General features: G+C 43.6%; 1 protein-coding gene across 1 annotated transcript in view; it reads left to right on the forward strand.

The window, feature by feature from the left end:
* Positions 1-23,238, forward strand: part of DIPK1C (divergent protein kinase domain 1C) — a 168,742-nt gene that overhangs the window by 17,258 nt on the left and 128,246 nt on the right. Inside the window, exon 2 of the mRNA XM_073589981.1 lies at positions 14,609-15,286. Coding sequence (XP_073446082.1) covers positions 14,609-15,286 — 678 coding nt within the window. The remainder of the gene's footprint in view (positions 1-14,608; positions 15,287-23,238) is intronic.

Below are 23,238 nucleotides of genomic sequence, written 5' to 3' on the forward strand. Positions count from 1 at the left end.
CCCAGGCGTGCCACCTGGCACGTACTATGCTATGGACCTTGGCGTGCCCACACACGCACCTTGCCGTGTTTGCTTGTTCTCACGTTTTTGCACTGAATGTTCCTGCAGTTGTCTAAATGAAGATACCTTGAACTTACGTCTTGTCTTGTTTCCTGCTTGTCCCTGGTCGTCAGACACTCACATAGTGTTCCCCTGAGCTGGCCGTCTGGTTCCAGCTGTCAAGGTGGCTCACCCCCTTGGTCTTGCCCCTGACACTCCCTGTATAGGGGGTGGTTCCTCACAAGGTCAGCTCACCCTCGGTGGGTGGGTGCCATGACCCAGAGGGTCCACTCAAAAAAAAGGGCTCAGCAGAAGCTGAGTCTGTCACACTTTAGAAATAATAGAATAGATTGCATATGATTCCAACAGGAAAGAAGCTGTAGCATGCTCCTGTTACATACACGCCCTGCTACTCTTTCATGGTGTCGGCTTTAAACAGTGAACAATGCTGCCCTGTGCCACCAAGTAGCATTGGCAGCAGAAGAAGCAGAACTGATATCACTTGGCAGCACATTCACTACTTGGCTTATGATCCCAAAACGGGAGTGTCCTCTGGGCAGCGCTTTGTTGTCCAGCATAGTTCCATTTTATTTCTCCTCGTTCTGGATGGTTTGATCGCTGCCCAACCATATCTTAAAGTTTTTATTTATTCACTCAGGCTTTGATGACCCGTTAATGGCTGAACCAGTAAGCAGCACCAATTACTGAATGTTACTGGCCAATAAGAGTGCACACTGCCTTATTTCAATCTCATTAGCAAGTCATAACCTTGCTAGCTTGATATTACTGTTCTCTGACTCTGATACCTGACCTAGTTTGTTAACACTACCTTTTTAGACTGATCTTTGAATTATTTTTACCTAGTACCCTAGACTGAATTAGCCCTTCTCTTACCCGTCAATTTGTACTCTGATTTTACTCTGCTAGTTTTGACCATTGCTATCCACTTAACTTCGACCCTGCCTTCTCATTTTGTCACTGTTTTTGTCCTTCCGGTTCTCATTCGGCTTCCATACTCTTTTTTGCTAACCCACTCCACCAGCCAGTAGCTACTTCGTAGACGTAACCCAGGGGCCATTGATGTAGGTACCAGATTCCTCTACAGTGATGAAAGTGTGAAGCCTGAAGCCTGATCTCCTTAGATTTTCACAGCACATACATCACAGCTCTATATGTGTAAGTGGGTTAAGAGCTGGCTCAGGGATAGGAAACAAAGGGTGGTTATTAATGGAGCACACTCGGACTTGGTCACGGTTAGCAATGGGGTACCACAGGGGTCAGTTTTGGGCCTGCTTCTTTTTAACATATTTATTAATGACCTTGTAAGGGGCATAGAGAGTAGAATTTCAATATTTGCAGATGACACTAAACTCTGCAGGGTAATCAATACAGATATATTACAGGAGGATTTATGTAAACTAGAAGCTTGGGGTGATAAATGTCAAATGAGCTTTAATGGGGATAAATGTAAGGTCATGCACTTGGGTAGAACAAACAAGATGTATAATTATGTGCTTAACTGTAAAACACTGGGCAAAACTGTCACTGAAAAAGACCTGGGTGTATGGGTGGACTACAAACTCACATTTAGTGGCCAGTGTCAGGCAGCTGCTGCAAAGGCAAATAAAATAATGGGATGCATTAAAAGAGGCATAGATGCTCATGAGGAGAACATAATTTTACCTCTATATAAGTCACTAGTGCGACCACACTTAGAATACTGCGTACAGTTCTGGTCTCCGGTGTATAAGAAAGACATAGCTGAACTAGAGTGGGTGCAGAGAAGAGTGACCAAGGTTATTAGGGAACTGGGGGGTCTGCAATACCAAGACAGGTTATTACACTTGGGGTTATATAGTTTGGAAAATTGAAGGCAGGGACAATACCAAGACCTTTCTAATGATCTTTTTACTCTTAGACCTGTGACGGGGACAAGGGGGCATCCTCTACGTCTGGAGGAAAGAAGGTTTAAGCATACTCACAGATGCGGATTCTTTACTGTAAGAGCAGTGAGACTATGGAACTCTCTGCCATATGATGTTGTAATGAGTGATTCCCTACTAAAATTTAAGAAGGGACTGGATGCCTTTCTAGAAAATTATAATATTACAGGGTATATACACTTGTTTTTTTATAATGTATGATGTATAATAAGTATAATGTATGAACTTGAACCTATATTATACTATATCTTTAAAGAGGCCTGATAATAGAAATCTCTCACAGTCCAGTCATTGTGCCCCATATCTGATCTACCAGATGTTACGTGGGTGTCGTACACACAATGAACATGACTTGCTGGTGAATTATTTCTTCTGCGATATACTCTTTACTTTTTTAGCGTGCAGATTACAACCTTTGTGAGCTCATGTACATGGATTTTCTGTACTAGATAACACATGGCACCATAAAACACAATGGGGTACATTTACTAAGACCATCTTTTTTGTAGACAGTGTTAACTTAGACTAGAAAGCTTCAGAAAAACTCTTCTGTAAAATATGGATATGTACTACTGTATATGGCGAATGATACATATTCTGTACAGAAATCAGTGATTGAATAAGAATCTTTTTTTACAGCTGGAAATAAATCATTGGTTCACAGTGGTTAATAGCTGCAGACTAACAGGATGATGCACAAGCAGTCACACATGTCTGACTCTTCACTGTCATATTCCCATATTTTTAGCTTAGTCTGTGGTTTATCTTAATACTGCAGGATGTTGCCCCCGGTTCATTGTGTTAAAGGTGGAGAAAACGATATTCTATACTCTTGATTAGTCAAACGAATCATTCAGAAGCAGACTGCAGGAAAAGCATTTTCCTGCTTGAGGCCTGCATAAATAGTACAAGTCAGTAAAAGCCATGCCTATGACATATTCATCACAGAATATCTGTAATTCCAAGCTGTTTTTAATCTTAGGTCTAAAAATAATTTTTAAATTTAATATCCATTACATTGGGTGGGAAACGATTCGCAGGTCCCGGTCCGTAAGCCACTTCAGTAATCTGTGGTCCCTGGATGGGGGCCCTGAGAAATGCCTCACACCTGAAGGCATCATAGAATCATAGAATCGTAGAGTTGGAAGGGACTTCCTGGGCCATCTGGTCCAACCCCCTGCTCAAAGCAGGATTCACTAAATCATCCCAGTCAGATGTCTGTCCAGCCTCTGTTTGAAGACCTTTATTGAAGGAGAACTCACCACTTCTCGTGGCAGCCTGTTCCACTCATTGATCACTCTGTCAAAAAGTTTTTTCTAATATCTAATCTGTGTCTCCTCCCATTCAGTTTCATCCCATTGCTTCTAGTCTTTCCTTGTGCAAATGAGAATAAAGATGATCCTTCTACATTGTGATAGCCCTTGAGATATTTGTAGACAGCTATTAAGTCTCCTCTCAGTCTTCTTTTCTGCATTCCCAAATCCTGCAACCTTTCCTCATAAGACAGGGTTTGCAGACCGGTCACCATTCTGGTCGCTCTTTTCTGAACTTGCTCCAGTTTGTTGATGTCTTTTTTTTAAAATGTGGTGCCCAAAACTGGACACAGCATTCCAGATGAGGTCTGACCAAAGAGGAGTAGAAGGCAATAATTACTTCACGTGATCTAGACTGTATGCTTCTGTTAATACATCCTAGAATTGCATTTGCCTTTTTTGCTGCTGCATCACACTGTTGACTCATATTCAGTCTGTGATCTATTAGTATAACCAAGTCTTTTTCACATGTGCTGTTGCTTAGCCCTATTCCTCCCATTCTGTATATGCTTTTTTCATTTTTATTGCCCAGATGTAGTACTTTGCATTTTTCCCTGTTAAAAACCATTCTGTTAGTTGCTGCCCACTGCTCCAGTTTATTTATATCATTTATGTTTAGAGAAGATGACACTATGTATATCAGCAGCCCATCTTTTTGGTTAGCTGGCCTGGTGCGGCATCATCGTTCCGGCATGATGTGCATGTAACTATGTGCCTGGTTGGAGGTGTGAAAGAAGAGTCATGAATGCTGTCAGGTAGGAGGCAGCTCTTAGGGCTTCTGTCCAATGGCCACAGATTACTGATGGATTGAGTCCTGAAAATTGATTCTCACAAATTGTATTATCTATCTCTCTGTCTATCTATCTAAGAAGAAAAAAATTATAACAGCACAGAAAAGAGCTATTTGGGTGCAAAGCCCCCTTGGTATTTACCAAAACTTTCAATTTAAGTCCAAAGATTGGAGGCAGCACACCATTCAAGTAAAAAAAGCTTCTTTTTTTAATGGCCCGCCCAGCATGGCAACATTTCGGCTCCTTAGTGAGAACCTTTCTTCAATCTTTGGACTTTTATTTATCTATCTATCTATCTATCTATCTATCGATCTACTATGGCAAGTACACGAAACAAACTAAAGTCAATTATCTGGACACATTATTGTTGTTAGATGTCTCAGCCACCACTACTGCAAATAGGTGCATACAATCCAACACACAGCCATACAGTCTCCATAGGCAAACACAGGTATGGGTTGTATTGTACAGGTCAATGACATTAAACTTGACAAAGCTATTGAGAAACTTTTGTAGCCTACACCTCATCAGTTGGAATGCAAATAACAGGTCGGTCCTTCTTGACCAAAGTCAGAATCCAATCTCAAAGAATTCCCCTTTTCCTGAATGGGCACAAATTTCCAAGGACACACTGCAAAATCTTGTAATTGCTTGGCAACTGTCACGTACTTTTGGCCATGTAGTGAATATGACATAGTTTATACAATGTATATATATATATATATATATATATATATACATATTGTAGGGATTCGACTCGCTTAGGTGCAGCGGGAGACAAACATGAGGCACGTTCCTTTAAAATTTCACCAGGTTTATTACTCCATAAACCATAGACAGCATAACACTGAAATGTAACCTTCACTTCAGGCAAAGGAACAGAAATGTCTGTGGCTTCAGACTCGGACTGAGAGTCTCAGCACATGCTGGGAGGTGTAGTCCTCCCCATATACAACTAATATACCCAGCTCAGGGCAATGTCCAGAGCAGCGCTCTATCTGCAGCCGCAGACCCAGGAAGGCTTCTCCTTCCTTAGCACACAGGCCCCTCTCTGTAGTGTCCCACCTGGACACAGGGAAGTCTGTCCACACTCTCACAGACTCCCTCCACTCTCTCACATGTGCCAAACACCTCAATTACATAGCCCTGTAACCACACCCACAGGTGATCACATGGCTATGACATCACTAAAGGTTGTATAGACACACACAGGCTTCCCTGACACAGTGTAACAGAAAGATCAGCAGTACCTCTGCTGATCAATACACCCTGGAGCCTGCATCCCAAGGCCACCCACCTTGAGACCCATAATGGTCATTTAGGACCCTGCTCCTGTTACCACACTGAATGTGCCTGTACACCCGTCCTGGGACACCCACACAGCGCCCCCTAGCTGACATAGTGGTAACTACACCACATACCTCCCCCCTCTGTTCAAACTTGTGGGGTTGAACACATGACATCACCCAGGGATCTTGAGACCTGGCACCCATGTCACCTTGCCCTACCAGTCGGGAGGACCATCTCCGTCTGTTTCGGTAGTCATACTGCATATTTACGTTAGGCCTCCCCTGCCCCCAGCGGTCAGTATCTCAGCCTTGGGCTTTGGCCTTCCCGTCAACGTCCGTCAGTGTGACCAGACACTCTTTAGTCTCCACCTGTCTGCAGTGTGCTTCATCACGCGACCTTTCTCTCACTGGCTGGCTCTCCCAGTTCGCACGGTCATGAGTCCCACGTCCAGCTGGGCCAACTGGCTGGTCTAAGTCTGACCCTCTGTCGCTATGTCCACCACCGAGTCTCGTGCCTATGTTACTAAGATTAGAACGGCCACTTGCGGACTCTCGACGTTCTTGCCTTCGACTACCTGTCCTTTCATTCCTTGGAGGATCCCTTCGGGTCCTTACACCTTGGGTTGGAGGGGGACGCCACCTGACGTTCTCTATCTGCTCATTCATCTGCAGTCGATCCTGTCTTAGCTGCTCAATCTCCTTCAGGTACGCTACCCGATATTCCAGGAGCATGCGAAGCTTCCCAATGCTTTCCACCGAACCAACCACAATGACAGGAACCATGTCATCTTCAATAACGACTTGGATTTCACCAGCAGGTGGGATCCTCACTCTCTTCACACAGGATCGATTCACCATCTCCTGCATCACCTTTCCAAATCTGCCAACGACTTTCCCCACCAGATTTCTGGGCACCGGAATTATGTCTTCCACAAAGCCCAGCCGACTTTGTGCTTCCCTTGCAAGCTCCAGACGTCGAGCCTTTTTCCAATTACGCTTCACGAGCATCTGTTTCGTGCGGAGACATTGTAGGTGCATCTCCTTCTGGACAGCCACCCTTCTCTCTGTGTCTTCCGTTTCTGCCAGTATCACCAACTGGTCTGTTTCTGGTGCCCAGCTCACACTATAGGCCTTTACTGCCTTTTTAAAGGTCTCATGCACACCTTCGCTGGCACACGCTTCTCGCACGTCTTCGGGTACCTCCATCACGCACTTGAAGGTCATGGACTTGCTCTCATCCTGGACAGATGGCTCTGGGTTCCCCACGGACACTTCCCTCAAGGTATCTGCCAAGACCGGGTGACTGTCTTGTGCAGCTCTTGGTTCACCATCTTCCTGAGATTTACAGTCTTCAGGACCCTTTTCCAAGATGGGCTTTGGCAGTTCTGCCTTGCTATCAGTCGGGCACGGCCGCTGTACGTCTTCACCCATCCACTTCTTCTGCAGAAGACCTTTTACTACTCCACTGAGTTCTTGCAGAACTTTATCTCGCTCCTCTGCCAGGTAGCGACGCTGATCCTCTCTCCTGAGAATCTCCTGTTGATGCTTCTCTTGGGCCTCTCTGAGCACCTCCATATCTTCCAACAGGGTCTTGTTCATGGTTTTACATGCTGACAGGTGACCTCTGAGCTCAGAGACTTCCTTCTCCAGCTCATCCACTCTGTGCTCAGCTGCTTGCCTTAGGACTCTTTCCCGTTCGACATGTTCTGTTACAGTCTCCTTTATCAGCTGTATCTCATGATCTTGTTCTCTTTTGGCCAGCACGTGTCTCACCACTACCTCTTTAATTATATCATCAAAGGGTACCACTGGGTCAGTCACACCAGTCGAGTGAACCCTCCAGTTACCGTCCAGCACCAATGTGTCTAGTCCAGTAGTCTCATCTCCCAGCCCACCATCTGTCTTATCACGAGACGTCAGGTCCGTCAGTTGGGCAGATGTACTTCTTCCTCTGGTCAGTTCTACCTCTGACCTGTCCATGTCAGGAGCCGTCACTGTCTCAGTGTCTGCTTGCCCCACAGTCGAAGCATCTCCATCGTCAGACCAAACGTCATCAAACAAAAGAAAGTCCCGGCCCCTCTCCCAGGCATAGACTAAGTCCCGTGGTATCCCTCTACCTTGGCACTCACCACCTTTGGTCCCCTCAAACACTACTGTGTCTACTGCGTAGTTCACCGTGACCCCGTGTTTACAGCGAACCCTGACGTTTTTCTCGGTCAGAGAGAAAACGAGAGGCGTTCCTGTCAGAGTCACCTGACTCTTTGAGTCCAGCCGACCAAAGGCTCCTTCCCGGTGCAGCATCACTGTACACATCTGTGGCCCATCATTACTACCTGGAAAGGATATTCCACATTCTGAAAAAGACCTGCACATACACTGCGGTACTCCAGACATACCTACTGAGTCACCCAGTGCTGTCACTTCTTCACACTTGGCCACTTTCTGGACCACCAGCCCACTTTGGGTTGCCACTCCAATTTGGGTCACCGCCCCCTTTTGTGACTCCACCCCTTTTTTGGTTACCACTCCAATTTGTGTCACCGCCCCCTTTTGGGACTCCACCCCTTTTTTTGTTACCACTCCCTTTTGGGTCACCGCCCCCTTTTGGGATTTCCCCATGTCGGTTCTGCAGAACTTCTTATGCCACAGTTCACACAGTACAGTTTGTCTTTTAACGATACCACACAAGTCTTTGTTGGCACCACCACAGCTCCTGCTGTCACTGATCACCGTCACCTCCGGCTGCTGTTCACACACATACACAGCGGCTGGTGTCACTGCAGCTCCTGCTGCGCCATCTTCGTGGACGCGCCGATCCACCGGAAGCCGCTTGTCACCTTCGTAACCCCGCCGGGTTACTGGAAGCCGCTTGTCACCCTCAAAGATAAAAAAGCCACAAAAGTGCGCCCATAGGGCCTTACCAGTGCAGGTATAATGGGTTATGCAGCAATAATACAGGGTACTCACCCTTAATAGTTGTGTAAAGCCACAACTACTGTATCCGCTTAGTCACATGCAATAAAGCTGCAGCAGGATGGTGTAGACAGACAGCGTCTGCTACCAATGCTCCCAGGGCAGATCCCAAAAAAGAAAAACACCAGGTCCTTGTGCTGCGAGACCTTCGTGACCCCACTGAGCCACAGCAAGCACCTTCAGGTTTTGCAGAGGAAAAGAAAAAAAAAGAAAAAAACACATGCACAGTCTCTCACATGTCCTGTTCGTGTGCCACTCAGGACGTACCGTCTCCACCTGAGACCGTCCAACACACAGGCGCACACCGGGTGCTATTCGGGGAGCAGCCCTCCTCCCAGGGTTTCCCAACACACCGGTCTCACCAGGTCCAGGGGCTCAGCGAGTGCTCTTCAGGACATCCGTCTCCACCTGAGACTGCCCAACACATGCCTCACCAGGTCCAAGGTCATAGCACGTGCTTCAGGGCTCCTCCCAACACTGACCCTCCAGGACCTTGCTCACTGACCCCTCCAGGAACACAGTCTCTCACTGACCCCAGTGCAACACAGACTCCTGTCTGTTACCTGTGTCGGCCACACAGGTTCCTGGACGCCTCTTCTCCTCAGAGGTATCCCACAAATTTTAATACAGTCACTTTCTCTGACCTCGGTCAGTATTACTCACGGTTGTCAGACCGTCTGCTCTCCTGGCTCAGAACCGCCTGCGCTGCCACACGTGCTTCTGGGAATCGCTGCCCGCAGTCTGTCACCAATTGTAGGGATTCGACTCGCTTAGGTGCAGCGGGAGACAAACATGAGGCACGTTCCTTTAAAATTTCACCAGGTTTATTACTCCATAAACCATAGACAGCATAACACTGAAATGTAACCTTCACTTCAGGCAAAGGAACAGAAATGTCCGTGGCTTCAGACTCGGACTGAGAGTCTCAGCACATGCTGGGAGGTGTAGTCCTCCCCATATACAACTAATATACCCAGCTCAGGGCAATGTCCAGAGCAGCGCTCTATCTGCAGCCGCAGACCCAGGAAGGCTTCTCCTTCCTTAGCACACAGGCCCCTCTCTGTAGTGTCCCACCTGGACACAGGGAAGTCTGTCCACACTCTCACAGACTCCCTCCACTCTCTCACATGTGCCAAACACCTCAAATACATAGCCCTGTAACCACACCCACAGGTGATCACATGGCTATGACATCACTAAAGGTTGTATAGACACACACAGGCTTCCCTGACACAGTGTAACAGAAAGATCAGCAGTACCTCTGCTGATCAATACACCCTGGAGCCTGCATCCCAAGGCCACCCACCTTGAGACCCATAATGGTCATTTAGGACCCTGCTCCTGTTACCACACTGAATGTGCCTGTACACCCGTCCTGGGACACCCACACAGCGCCCCCTAGCTGACATAGTGGTAACTACACCACAATATATATATATATATATATATATATATATATATATACACTCACTGGCCACTTTATTAGGTACACCTGTCCAACTGTGTGTTAAGACTTAATTTCTAATCAGCCAATCACATGGCGGCAACTCAGTGCATTTAGGCATGTAGACATGATCAAGACAATCTCCTGCAGTTCAAACCGAGCATCAGTATGGGGAAGAAAGGTGATTTGAGTGCCTTTGAACGTGGCATGATTGTTGGTGCCAGAAGGGCTGGTCTGAGAATTTCAGAAACTGCTGATCTACTGGGATTTTCACGCACAACCATCTCTAGGGTTTACAGAGAATGGTCCGAAAAAGAAAAAAAATCCAGTGAGCGGCAGTTCTGTGGCCGGAAATGCCATGTTGATGCCAGAGGTCAGAGGAGAATGGGCAGACTGGTTCGAGCTGATAGAAAGGCAACAGTGACTCAAATTGCCACCCGTTACAACCAAGGTAGGCAGAAGAGCATCTCTGAACGCACAGTGCGTCGAACTTTGAGGCAGATGGGCTACAGCAGCAGAAGACCACACTGGGTACCACTCCTCTCAGCTAAGAACAGGAAACTGAGGCTACAATTTGCACAAGCTCATCGAAATTGGACAGTAGAAGATTGGAAAAACGTTGCCTGGTCTGATGAGTCTCGATTTCTGCTGCGACATTCGGATGGTAGGGTCAGAATTTGGCGTAAACAACATGAAAGCATGGATCCATCCTGCCTTGTATCAACGGTTCAGGCTGGTGGTGGTGGTGTCATGGTGTGGGGAATTTTTTCTGGGCACTCTTTGGGCCCCTTGGTACCAATTGAGCATCGTTGCAACGCCACAGCCTACCTGAGTATTGTTGCTGACCATGTCCATCCCTTTATGACCACAATGTACCCAACATCTGATGGCTACTTTCAGCAGGATAATGCGCCATGTCATAAAGCTCGAATCATCTCAGATTGGTTTCTTGAACATGACAATGAGTTTACTGTACTCAAATGGCCTCCTCAGTCACCAGATCTCAATCCAATAGAGCATCTTTGGGATGTGGTGGAACGGGAGATTCGCATCAGGGATGTGCAGCCGACAAATCTGCGCCAACTGTGTGATGCCATCATGTCAATATGGTCCAAAATCTCTGAGGAATGCTTCCAGCACCTTGTTGAATCTCTGCCACGAAGAATTGAGGCAGTTCTGAAGGCAAAAGGGGGTCCAACCCCTTACTAGCATGGTGTACCTAATAAAGTGGCCAGTGAGTGTATATATGCACCTTGTATGCAGAAGGGGATCTTTAATATATTTACCTAGAAATATTGCCTATAGCAGGGGTCCCCAACCACTTGATCATGGACCAGGACCGGGCCGTTGGGGGTTTTTTGCCGCAGCACTAAGCACTGACTGTGTGATCTGTGGCGGCTGCTGGCCCCTTTAATTTTCCATGTGTGGGGCTGCGAGTTTGCACTTGGAAGATCCTTTGTGTAGTGGGAGTGTCAGGGGAGTGGAAGTCTCTGGGAGCTGCAGCCGCTCATTGGCTGTGCAGCTCCGTGCTTTGATAGGCTGCAATTGGCCTGACGCTGATTGGTGCATCAGGGCAGCGTGGGGCGGGCTTAGAAGGTGGAAGACGCGCATTCAGGAGCGCACTCAGTCTGTACGGACTCGTGCGCCTGTGATAGCTGCTGTGTGCTATATATATTTGCGCGCATTCCCGACCTGAGCTACTTGAGCTATATACTGTAACCAGAGCTGTGCAGGTGAGCATCCCTGACCTAAGCTATATACTGTGAACAGAGCTGTATATTGTGTAGGTGAGCATCCCTGAGCTAAGCTATATACTGTAACCAGAGCTGTTTACTGTGAACAGAGCTGTATATTGTGTAGGTAAGCATCCCTGAGCTAAGCTATATACTGTAACCAGAGCTGTATAGGTGAGCATCCCCGTCCTGAGCTATATACTTTGAACAGAGCTATATACTGTAACAGAGATGTATATTGTGTAGGTGAGCATCCCTGAGCTAAGCTATACACTGTGTATATGTGTGGGTCCATCGTACTGTATATGGGGGATTACAAGTGCGGGGCCATCATACTTTATATTGGGAGATTACAGGTGTGGAGCCATCATACTAAATATGGGGGATTACAGGTGTGGGGCCATTGTACTATATAGGCCGCCCTCATATGACCAAAGCCCCACCCCTGCCCCACCCCACCAGGCCATGGAAAAATGGTCTTGCTTGAAGCTGGACCCTGGTGCAAAAAAGGTTGGGGACCACTGGCCTATAGCATAAGTGACTCCTAATGAATATTTCTTTCTTTAAATTAACCTGAACTTAAAGGACCTCTTCATCAATTTTTGATTTTTAGTGAAACAATATAACTAAGGCCATCTATTATTGATCAATTCATAAGTGTTCAGTTTTAGATTCAGAATTTTTGCCACTAATTACCAGAGTATATCATATTTTTATTGCATTTATTATAATTAAATATTGTTAAAGCAATGACCTATTATTGACAACTATAAAATTTAATCCAAAGTTACAATTAGCTTTTAGTTTGATTGCTTAAGTGACTATTGCACTGCCAGGAATCATCTTCTGTATTAAGTTGAGAAAGTAAGCCCATAGATGACACAATGTCCTTTATTTGGAAACGATGTCATGCATTTCTTTTACTGAATTCTGTTTCTTTTGTGACCTGACAATTTAGAAAGATTTAGTCAAAACTAGCGTAAGACAGTTTGAAGCTGATTTCATATGCCTGACATTCATAGTCCGAGGGTGGACCACAATGCCTGCAATGGCCACTGGCACCTGATCAGACCATACCAGCCTCATTGGTATATCAGAGGCTGTTGAGATCAGGTGATGAGACCCGTGGCATGTCCAAACATTGTGACTGCAATTCCAGTCATACAAATATTTTATGGTTCTGGTTACTTTGAGGAGGCTGAGAACTTCAAGAGAAGTCAGTTATTTAGGCTGCTCCTCTGGCCTTCAGACAACCTGTCCAATGATGATTGTAAAATTGTAGAAAGAATGGCACTCTCTGGGTAACGTGGTCAAGGCTTTATTGTAAAGACATGTCAACGGGAGAACGGGAGCTGAAAAGGAGCAACCACGATCGTTTTGCGCGGAGAAGGCACTTCCACGGGTCACCCGTTCTCCCGTTGACATGTCTTTACAATAAATCCTTGACCATGTTACCCTGTGATTGCCATTCATTCTACAATTTTACAACCTGGATTTGCCTGTTTTTTCATGAATGTGCACCTAAGGGTTAACAGCTAATTGCCGGCTGCGGCTCACACACACTGAGTGCAGTTCGTAGGTGTGGATGTATGTGACGGTGCCTGCCATCTGTCTTTGGATTTTGCAACTGTCCAATGATGAGCTCATTCCTAGTGCTCTCAGAGTTGGTACATTTAACATCACTGACTGGACATAGAAAAGATCTGCACCCCTGATTCCCACCAAACTGACATAATTTAGCACAGTCACAGTGGACTCTCTTGCATCAACTAACTCCACCAAGGCCAGTGATACTGTCAGTCCACACTGCTTCAACAACAGTCTGCACTGTTCATCTGCACATATCTTTCCTCCACAGTTAACCTAAAAAACACCTTGGTCTTGAAAGTGTTTGCTGAGATAGTTGACTGTGTCCTTTTGTGATGGCTTGCTAGCTTTTCATCATATAACCCTGGGTACAGCATTTCAAAGACAGCAATCACATCTAGTACATGTCAGTTTAGGCCATTCATGCTCTAAATTTACCATGATTCTTACAAGTGGAATAGGCCCTAGATAGATCATAGATCCAATAGGTTCTGCAGTATGACTTACTTACTCTCTCCTTATTAATGCCAACCCTTTCAATTTTCTTCACCTCCAAACTGCCAAAAAAGTGATCCTGAATATGGAAGTGTCGGTGGAGGTAGGTATTGGCCAAATGCTTGTATCAACCATCATTTGATTTGCATATTTCTATTGTGTATGTAGGAAATTTGTCAGTACATTCAAAGAAACCAGATAACAACAAAGCATATTAATGCAGACCATATGGAGCAAACATGGAAAGTCTACAGTCCACCCTCCATATAGACAGGAGTATAAAGGGCCTGTCACACTAAGCGATATCGCTAGCAATATCGCTGTAACGTCACTTGTTTTTGTGACGTAGCAGCGATATTGCTAGCGATATCGCTATGTCTGATACTTACCTCCGACCGGCTCAAACGCTGATTATCGCTGATCGCGCGAGAACGTCCTGGGCCATTTCTCGTCAGTGGCTTCCTGCTGGGCCTCCTGTGGCGCCGACGAGCGACGCGGAGGGAGGACGTCAGGATCGCCTCGTCTGACAGGTAAGTAGCGAGCCCTGACCCCTGCTATGTCGCTGGTGAGATCTGCCTGTGTGGCAACTCACTAGCGACCACTTAGCGATGCACCAGCGATCCTGATTGCGTCATATCGCTGGTGCATCGCTAAGTGTGACAGTACCTTTAGACAATAAAAGGTTGTTTGTAATCTGTAGCTAGGTATACGTTTTGGTATAATAAGACTTTTTGTGAATTTGCTTCATTCTTTATATTACAACAAATTATTGCATCAATCCTTTAAGAAATTTTGTGATATAACTGAAATTTCAGCTAATCACAATTCTATGCAAATAGTCCTAGCACAAATGTGTGTATGTTATAGTTATTGCTAATCTAGCATGTAAATTGACAATACGACACATAATTAACTATATGTGATGTATAGCTATAAACGATGAATATCTATAATTAATATTCATGTTTCCTAATTTTTAATCTTTTATTTCCCATCTGTAGTGCTATGATTACAACATCAGAGCTGTGACCGGAGATCTATGTGAAGATCTATGTGTGACTGAAAAACTGATGTATAAGCACTGTCTATATTACCAACGGGGTAAAAAAGTTCTACAAGCTGACTGGCAAGGCACATCAATAATATTGAAATCCAAAAATGATGCCTTTTTCCAATTCCAAGCTCCTATCTTCTTGGATGAATCTGATGCTCAATCTCTTACAGACACAGAACTTTTGGTAATGGTAGCTGTGGAAATTAAAAACACTCTGGGTTTGGACTTGCCTAACAGCACCCTACTACCTCTGTGGCCTGAAAGGAAACATAGTCCTAACTGGAGAGTAGAACTTGCAAGTATGTGGTCTTTATACCAACAAGAAGAGTATCTACTCTTTAATTTGCTTCACGACTTTAGTAGACATGTCCTACGTGTGGTTGGGACCTGTGGACACTTCTATGCAGTAGAGTTTCTCAGTGCTGGACAATCCTGGAAACAAAATCTATTTTCCTTGGAAGAAGTTGTTGGTCAGTGCAAAACAGGTGAGGAAAAGATGAACGCTCTCCTTGATATTGCCATCAGTTTCTTAGATATGGTACATCAGTTTGACAACGAGTTTTCTCATCGGCTCCACCTTTGTGATGTCAAACCGGAGAACTTTGCTATTAGAAGCGACCTCACTGTAAGTTTGTTTCCTTGTGATAACAGATCTTCCTCTCCCCTGCTGTAAAACCTGCAACGCATACCCAGATTTAAAGAGAATAATTTAAAGAGAATGCAAGATGGCTCAAAGTGGCTGCACGGGACTAAGATGTTAACTTAAAATTAGGATAGGCCATAAATGTCAGATTAGTGTGAGTCTGACACACTAGGTCCTGTGGCCATCGGCAGTTCAAAATGGCTAGGACTGGTATATCACAATTCTGTACACTGTGCAGCGGATATTACTGTGTACTGCAATTAGAGTAACCCAGGCACACTACTATAATGCAACATAATGTAGGGAGGTGCAACACCCAGTAGTAAAATGGGGAATAAAAAAAGGAAGAGGCAGCACTACTGTAAGGTATGCACACTACACCTGAGAAAAAACTGTAAAAAATGATAAACTTTATTGGCACACAATTACAAAATGTAACATTAAAAAAACATCAATAAAAACACATGTGGAAACAATCACTCATGTCCCCTACAATTATAAAGTATCAAGTAAGCACAATACAGCAAATAGACCCCATGATTTGCAATGTAAGTGTCAGTAATACATATTTGATATAATCTAGTGATTATATTTTTGGTATTCAGCTAGTTGGGGTTCTTCATGCTGTTACTTGTGTACTTCAGGTTCTTTTACCCTTAATCGGGTTTTGGGAACCGCGTCAGGGAGCTACCAAGCATGCACAAATGTTATATCTTTAAGGCCTCTTTCACACATCCGGATTTTGCCATCAGGCGCAATCCGGCATGTGTGTAAAGAAACGGATCCGTTTTTTTTTTCAGCCGGATGCATTTTTTTGTCATTGAATAGCACATGCGCCGGATCGCGCCGCATGTGCTTCTGTTTGTTCCAGTTTTACCGGATCCGGCTGAAATCTGCTGTCCGGCAGCCGGACAGAACGCGCGCTGCAACGTTTTTTTGTCCGGCGAAAAAAGCCAGACATGCACGCATACAGCACTTCCGGCTCTGTGGGCCAATGAAAGGCAATGGTAACGTCCGGCAGCCGGATCAGGCTTTTACCTGATCCAGCCACCGCTTGCAGTTTTCCACCTCTGCGCATGCTCGGATATCTCCCTCACTCTCTCTCTCTCAAAAAGTGGTCTTCCCCCGTTACTGCGGTGACGACTGCCGAGTCCGCCGTAAGTTGCGCCGCAGCTACTTCCGCTGCCTCCGCTTCCGGCCGTCCGGCTTTTCGCCGCACACCGCCGGAATCTCCCAGACGGATTTGTGAAAGTAGCCTAAGTCTTCTAATCCCTAGAGTATATCAGATATGTATTACTATGAATCATACTGACACTTATATTGCAAATCATGGGGTCTATTTGCTGTATTGTGCTTACATGATACTTTATAATTGCAGGGGGCATGAGTGATTGTATCCACATGTGCTTTTTTATTGATGTTTTAATGTCACATTTTGTAATTGTATGCCAATAAAGTTTATCATTTTTTACGGTACTTTTTCAGGTGTAGTGTGCATACCTTACAGTAGTGCTGTCTCTTCCTTTTCTTAGTACTTTGTACTACAGCTCAGATCAAATTCACTTCAATGGTACCCGAGATGCAGTATCCTAGAATGGCTACTCAACAGTGCACTGATTGTTGTGTTCCAACTCTGTACACTTTTGGATGGCTTGGCACCAAGTATCAACTGAGCAGTGGGGTTGGCGAGTATCGGACCCTCACCGACCTGACATTGATGGACCGTTAAGGATAAGTATTCAGTATCTTAGCCCCAGAAAACCACTTTACCACCTTGCACTCTCACAGACATACATATGTGGACTGATTACCACAACTAGAGTATAACGGCTTGTGCGAGGATTTTGGTATCAGTATCTTGGCTTTAAAATGATGGCAGTTTGATATTAATAATTTTATCTATCTAATACCAACATATTTCTCAGCACTTTACACTTAATGGCTCTAGATTGAGCATGTCAGGCTGGGCAGCATGATAAGTTTTACCTTATGGGTCTGTGTAGTGAAGAGTGGGGAGGAGGGAGTGACAAGTTAGTGCTGATAGGAAAAGTGTCACCTAATTGTCGCTAAATATTCTCCCTGGAAGCTAACCAGGCCAAACTTCATGGGAGACATTCGACAGAATTGTGCCTTGAAAATTATCAGACTTGTCCATTTTGTGCTATCACCGCTTTTATAAAAAAGTATGTGCAGCTTAGCTTGCTCATTTTCCACATGGACAGACTGAGATTGAACACATTTATTATTAATTATTATTATGTTCCTCTATGAGATTACTCCAGTAAAATTTTCCTTAGAATTTTTATTGATATAGTGATTTTACGTAAATGTGACCACCGATTGAAAAATTTACTAGAACCTGGAACAGAGAGATTTTCGGTCTGCTGTGTTCTGGCGATTACATGAAGATATATGCATGTAGACATAAGTGGTATGTCTGTACGCTACACATCTTGCACCTTTATTTTTCATTTTAGTTGTTTTTCCAATGTTCTCTTGATGTTTGTGCAGGTTTTACAGAACATCACACTAATAAGAAACATTCATGGTATTTATGTACCTATTCCTTTAATTCAACCCCATAAATTAGTCCCAACTGTATGTGGACAATAGGAAAGACAATTGTGTTGCATTGATGATTGGAAAAAGAAATAATTTTCTCAACTGCATTATTTTAATAATGTGTACAGATCTTATGGTATCAGCAATATTGAGTAATATATTTGCAGTTATAGCCAAGCAAATTAACAGGGGAAAACACTTACTTGCTGGCTTAGAAAAACCTTTTACATAATTATATTGAATATTTCACATTGAATGATACATTGATATATTTATTTTAGTTTGAAGAGTCTGAAAAGGAGATTTAAAAAGTAACTTTTTGGAAAAAGTATTTAAAACAACAGTCATTGCCCTTTGAAATGTGACCTAAAGGGTTTGTTTGTAGGATAGAAGTAAACAGTGTAAGGAGCTGGAACAGCACAGCTCCCACTTTACTAAGGGCTGAGCTGCAGTGTGTGGGAACAGCCATTACACAGTGTACGGAGCCGTGCTATTTTAGCACCAATCCTGGCTTACATCCAGCTGGAGCTACTAATTACTGATTGTTTGGGGTCCCGGTTGTCAGACACCCACCAATCTGATGGTAGTATCTCAGTAGAGTATACCTCCTTACTAAAATAAAAGTAACAGTTAAGGTTGTGTGCACATGAAGTTTTATTTGAGAAGGTCAAGACCAAAAAATTTCTCATACAGAAACCACTTCAGGAAATGCTCCTTGTATGTGCCCCTTTTCTCAATGTTTTACATCCTGAAGCAGTTTTTTGAAAGCATATTATCATTTCCTGAAGTGTTTTGTTTACATTTTCCTGAAGCATTTTCTGTTAAGATTTTTCAAGCTTTTTTGAATGTTTTTTATGGATGATTTTGGAAAATATGCATATAGATACATGTAAGTAAATACGGTACATAATTCTGTCACATATACGTCCCCAAAGTATATAGACTTATCTTCAGCATATAACACAGGGTGACTGTAGAAGCTTTTTTTCATTTATGGCTTCTGTTGGACCCAATGAAAATACGTATTTCAAATAAGCCTTGTGCAGGATCTGACTGCACAAAGTGCTTATAGTGAGATTGGTATTCTACCCAAGGTTTTCAGGTAAACATCTGGAAATACCTTCAATGACTCTTCCATATTTACACAAATGCTTGTGTAGAACAGTTTTCTTTTTCGGCACACCTACAACGTCCTTTTTGATTTGAGATCCTTTTTGTATGTACAGAGAGTCAGGCTCATATGTTATTACACCTTTCATCTATGTTCTGTTGTCAGATTATCAGCCTCTTTTTTATGGTTCAGATTTTATTGACTTTTTTACATTTCCATGTTTTTATTTTTAATCTCACTATAGAACTTGAACCTGAGATCTTTCATCTGCTTAACCACTTAGATGCTGCAGTGGCTATTAACTGCGGCATCCAAATGGTTAAACTGCATAACGTTATCTCTCATCATGGCAGTTTTAGGTGGAGATTGGGGGGTGTTTACTGTATAAACCAAGCCATTGACAACCACATATGAAGAAGGCTCAGCTCTTGAGTGCTCCTTTACATTCCCTGTTAACATGTGACATACAGTTAGGTCCATATATATTTGGACAGAGACAACATTTTTCTAATTTTGGTTCTAGACATTACCACAATGAATTTTAAACAAAACAATTCAGATGCAGTTGAAGTTCAGACTTTCAGCTTTCATTTGAGGGTATCCACATTAAAATTGGATGAAGGGTTTAGGAGTTTCAGCTCCTTAACATGTGCCACCCTGTTTTAAAATGGACCAAAAGTAATTGGACAGATTAAATAATTGTAAATAAAATGTTCATTTCTAGTACTTGGTTGAAAACCCTTTGTTGACAATGACTGCCTGAAGTCTTGAACTCATGGACATCACCAGACGCTGTGTTTCATCCTTTTTGATGCTCTGCCAGGCCTTCACTGCGGTGGTTTTCAGTTGCTGCTTGTTTGTGGGCCTTTCTATCTGAAGTTCAGTCTTTAACAAGTGAAATGCATGCTCAATTGGGTTGAGATCAGGTGACTGACTTGGCCATTCACGAATATTCCACTTCTTTGCTTTAATAAACTCCTGGGTTGCTTTGGCTTTATGTTTTGGGTCATTGTCCATCTGTAGTATGAAACGATGACCAATCAGTTTGGCTGCATTTGGCTGGATCTGAGCACACAGTATGGCTCTGGATACCTCAGAACTCATTCGGCTGCTTCTGTCCTGTGTCACATCATCAATAAACACAAGTGACCCAGTGCCACTAGCAGCCCAGCATGCCCAAGCCATCACACTGCCTCCGCCGTGTTTTACAGATGATGTGGTATGCTTTGGATCATGAGCTGTACCATGCCTTCGCCATACTTTTCTCTTTCCATCATTCCATCATTCTGGTAGAGGTTGATCTTGGTTTCATCTGTCCAAAGAATGTTCTTCCAGAACTGTGCTGGCTTTTATAGATTTTTTTAGCAAAGTCCAGTCTAGCCTTTTCATTCTGGATGCTTATGAGTGGCTTGCACCGTTCAGTGAACCCTCTGTATTTACTTTCATGCAGTCTTCTCTTTATGGTAGATTTGGATATTGATACGCCTACCTCCTGGAGAGTGTTGCTCACTTGGTTGGCTGTTGTGAAGGGGTTTCTCTTCACCATGGAGACTATTCTGCGATCATCCACCACTGTTGTCTTCTGTGGGCGCCCAGGTCTTTTTGCATTGATGAGTTCACCAGTGCTTTCTTTCTTTCTCAGGATGTACCAAATTGTAGATTTTGCCACTCCTAATGTTGTATCAATTTCTCGGATGGGTTTTTTCTGTTTTTGCAGCTTAAGGATGGCTTGTCTCACTTGCATGGAGAGCTCCTTTGACTGCATGTTTCCTTCACAGCAAAACCTTCCAAATGCAAGCACCACACCTCAAATCAACTCCAAGCCTTTTATCTGCTTAATTGAGAATGACATAACGAAGGGATTGCCCACACCTGTCCATGAAATAGCCTTGGAGTCAATTGTCCAATTACTTTTGGTCCCTTTAAAAACAGGGTGGCACTTGTTAAGGAGCTGAAACTCCTAAACCCTTCATCCAATTTTAATGTGGATACCCTCAAATGAAAGCTGAAAGTCTGAACTTCAGCTGCATCTGAATGGTTTTGTTTAAAATTCATTGTGGTAATGTCTAGAACCAAAATTAGAAAAATGTTGTCTCTGTCCAAATATATATGGACCTAACTGTATTAACAGTGAAAGGTGTTCCCAGTATTGGATTCCTTTTAGGAATAATACAACTAAAGATTGAAGTGTGCTATTTGACTCAGTATTAAATGACATGAAATATACTTTTATGCTTGTTACTTTGGCTGAACCAATTTAATAGTCACAATGAACTATTCTGTAGATGTGCCAATGCTATATTCTTGTTGGCTTGCAAAGTCATGACTATGTAAGATTGAAAATCTATCACTTCATTTCTTCAGTCTTGATCCGCACCATTCACTTGGATTTTGCCAATGTTTTGTTGGATAAAATGATAATGTTTTCATTGCTAATCTTAAGACTCATCCTCAAAGTATGTGCTCATTTTTATTCCATTGCATAAAGGAGGAAAGATCATCAGTGAGCACAGACGAAAATGTTTAACTCAAATATTCAAATATATATTTACACAGCATCCATGTGTTTATACAAGATATATTTGCTCAGCTTTAATATTTTCATTGTAGCTGCAAAGTTCCAATAATGTTGAATTGCGTTTATGTATATGATAGCAGAAATTACTTGACAAATGATAATCCCTTAATGAGCAATGCCATTATCATTGTTCCTCTCTCGTTTACATACTTTATGCAGCTATATCAAGAAAAGTTGTGCAGCACAGTTTAGGTATCATGGCTTTTCTATATATGGTAAGTCTATGAAAATATAAAACCACAGATGGTAACCCTTTATGATTTATTTTATATTCAGTGTACCACACATAGGCCTATGTTTAATTACATAATATCATTATTCTAGGTGTTAAATTAAAGGCATATTTCTCATCAGCTACTTTTTTATTAGAACAGACTACTATGCAAATAACCTTAGCTAATAAACATATTGGTATCTACATTGTAGCCAAGCCAGGTAGGCTAGGATTAAATCCTAGCTCGCTCTCTAGGTTAGCTCTGCATATAACCAGGCTAAGTGTTCACCTTAGTAAACGGGGGAAAGTTGAACAGAGTGGATTGTATTGGAGCTGGAGAAAGAGACAAGCAAGAATCCCTTTCTAAGAAGAGCCTGCAAAGGCAGTGTGCAGTGAACTGCAAGTTTTAGTGGTTGCTTTCGACAATAGCTGTTGTGTTTGACCAAACTGGAACTAGCTCAGCAGTGGGTGAATAGCCAGGGTCTGTTCCATTTAGTTAGTACCTGGACAAGGCTAGGGATTTTGTGTTTATGGTTTTGTGTTGGCATTGTGTAACCCGCCAAGTGGAAATAAATGTCACCTTGTTTTCACCCAGTAATCTTGTGCCTATTGTGAGATAGCGCTCACTGAATGTGTTGGGGTACACTCACTTGGGCAGCAGGATTAAGGCACACAGGAACAGTTTTCCACTTAAACTGTCTGTTCGGTTTGTTTAGACAGCATAAATCGCATACAGTATAGTCCATTTCATTACATCAATGGAACCTGTTATGACCATCAGTCTGTTCCAATAGCAGATACACCTGTCTTCCTTTCATACAACCCCCTTGTCCGAGGTTACCTTCCAGGAGCTCTGCGCCACACGCTGACTTTTTGTCATTCCTAACTTCCAGGGAAGCTGCCTTACTGGGATCACTGACCCGTATGATGACTTGCTCGACAAGTTCAACCCCGTCAGTTCCAGACCCTCAGAAGGACGGTAGCTTCCCCAATGCAGCAGCCGTCATAGACTCTGCAGGTGCATGATATCCACCATGTGCTTTTCAAGAAACCTGTCCTCTTGTAGGACCTTCCAACACAGAGACAATGTGTCCAGACTCATTATATCCTATGAGACACACCAACTGATGGGAGGTGTGTGGTTAGCCAGACCCTCCCAGCTTTCCAGATAACCCTGTAAGCCCTGTCCCTTATAAACTAAACAAGTCTTGTGGAACTACAGGTTCCAGAGCAACATTCCAGGCTTACAGCGTAGAGGACCTCCGCCTCTGCGACACATACACATTCACAATAACGCCGGTCAATGTCTCACACTATGTGAAAGCTACCTAATGCCTACCTGAAAGCATGAATCCCTACACTATGGATAGGAGCTCTTGTGTGGTTATGATTAGAGAAGTTCGGACACCTTGATATTCGGGTCCGGCGGGTTCGGCTGAAAAGTTACAAAAAGTTTTGGGTTCGGGTAC

Source organism: Dendrobates tinctorius, unplaced genomic scaffold (genome assembly GCF_039654945.1).
Source record: "Dendrobates tinctorius isolate UK_male_01 unplaced genomic scaffold, ASM3965494v1 ptg000115l, whole genome shotgun sequence".
Taxonomy (NCBI): Eukaryota; Metazoa; Chordata; class Amphibia; order Anura; family Dendrobatidae; genus Dendrobates; species Dendrobates tinctorius.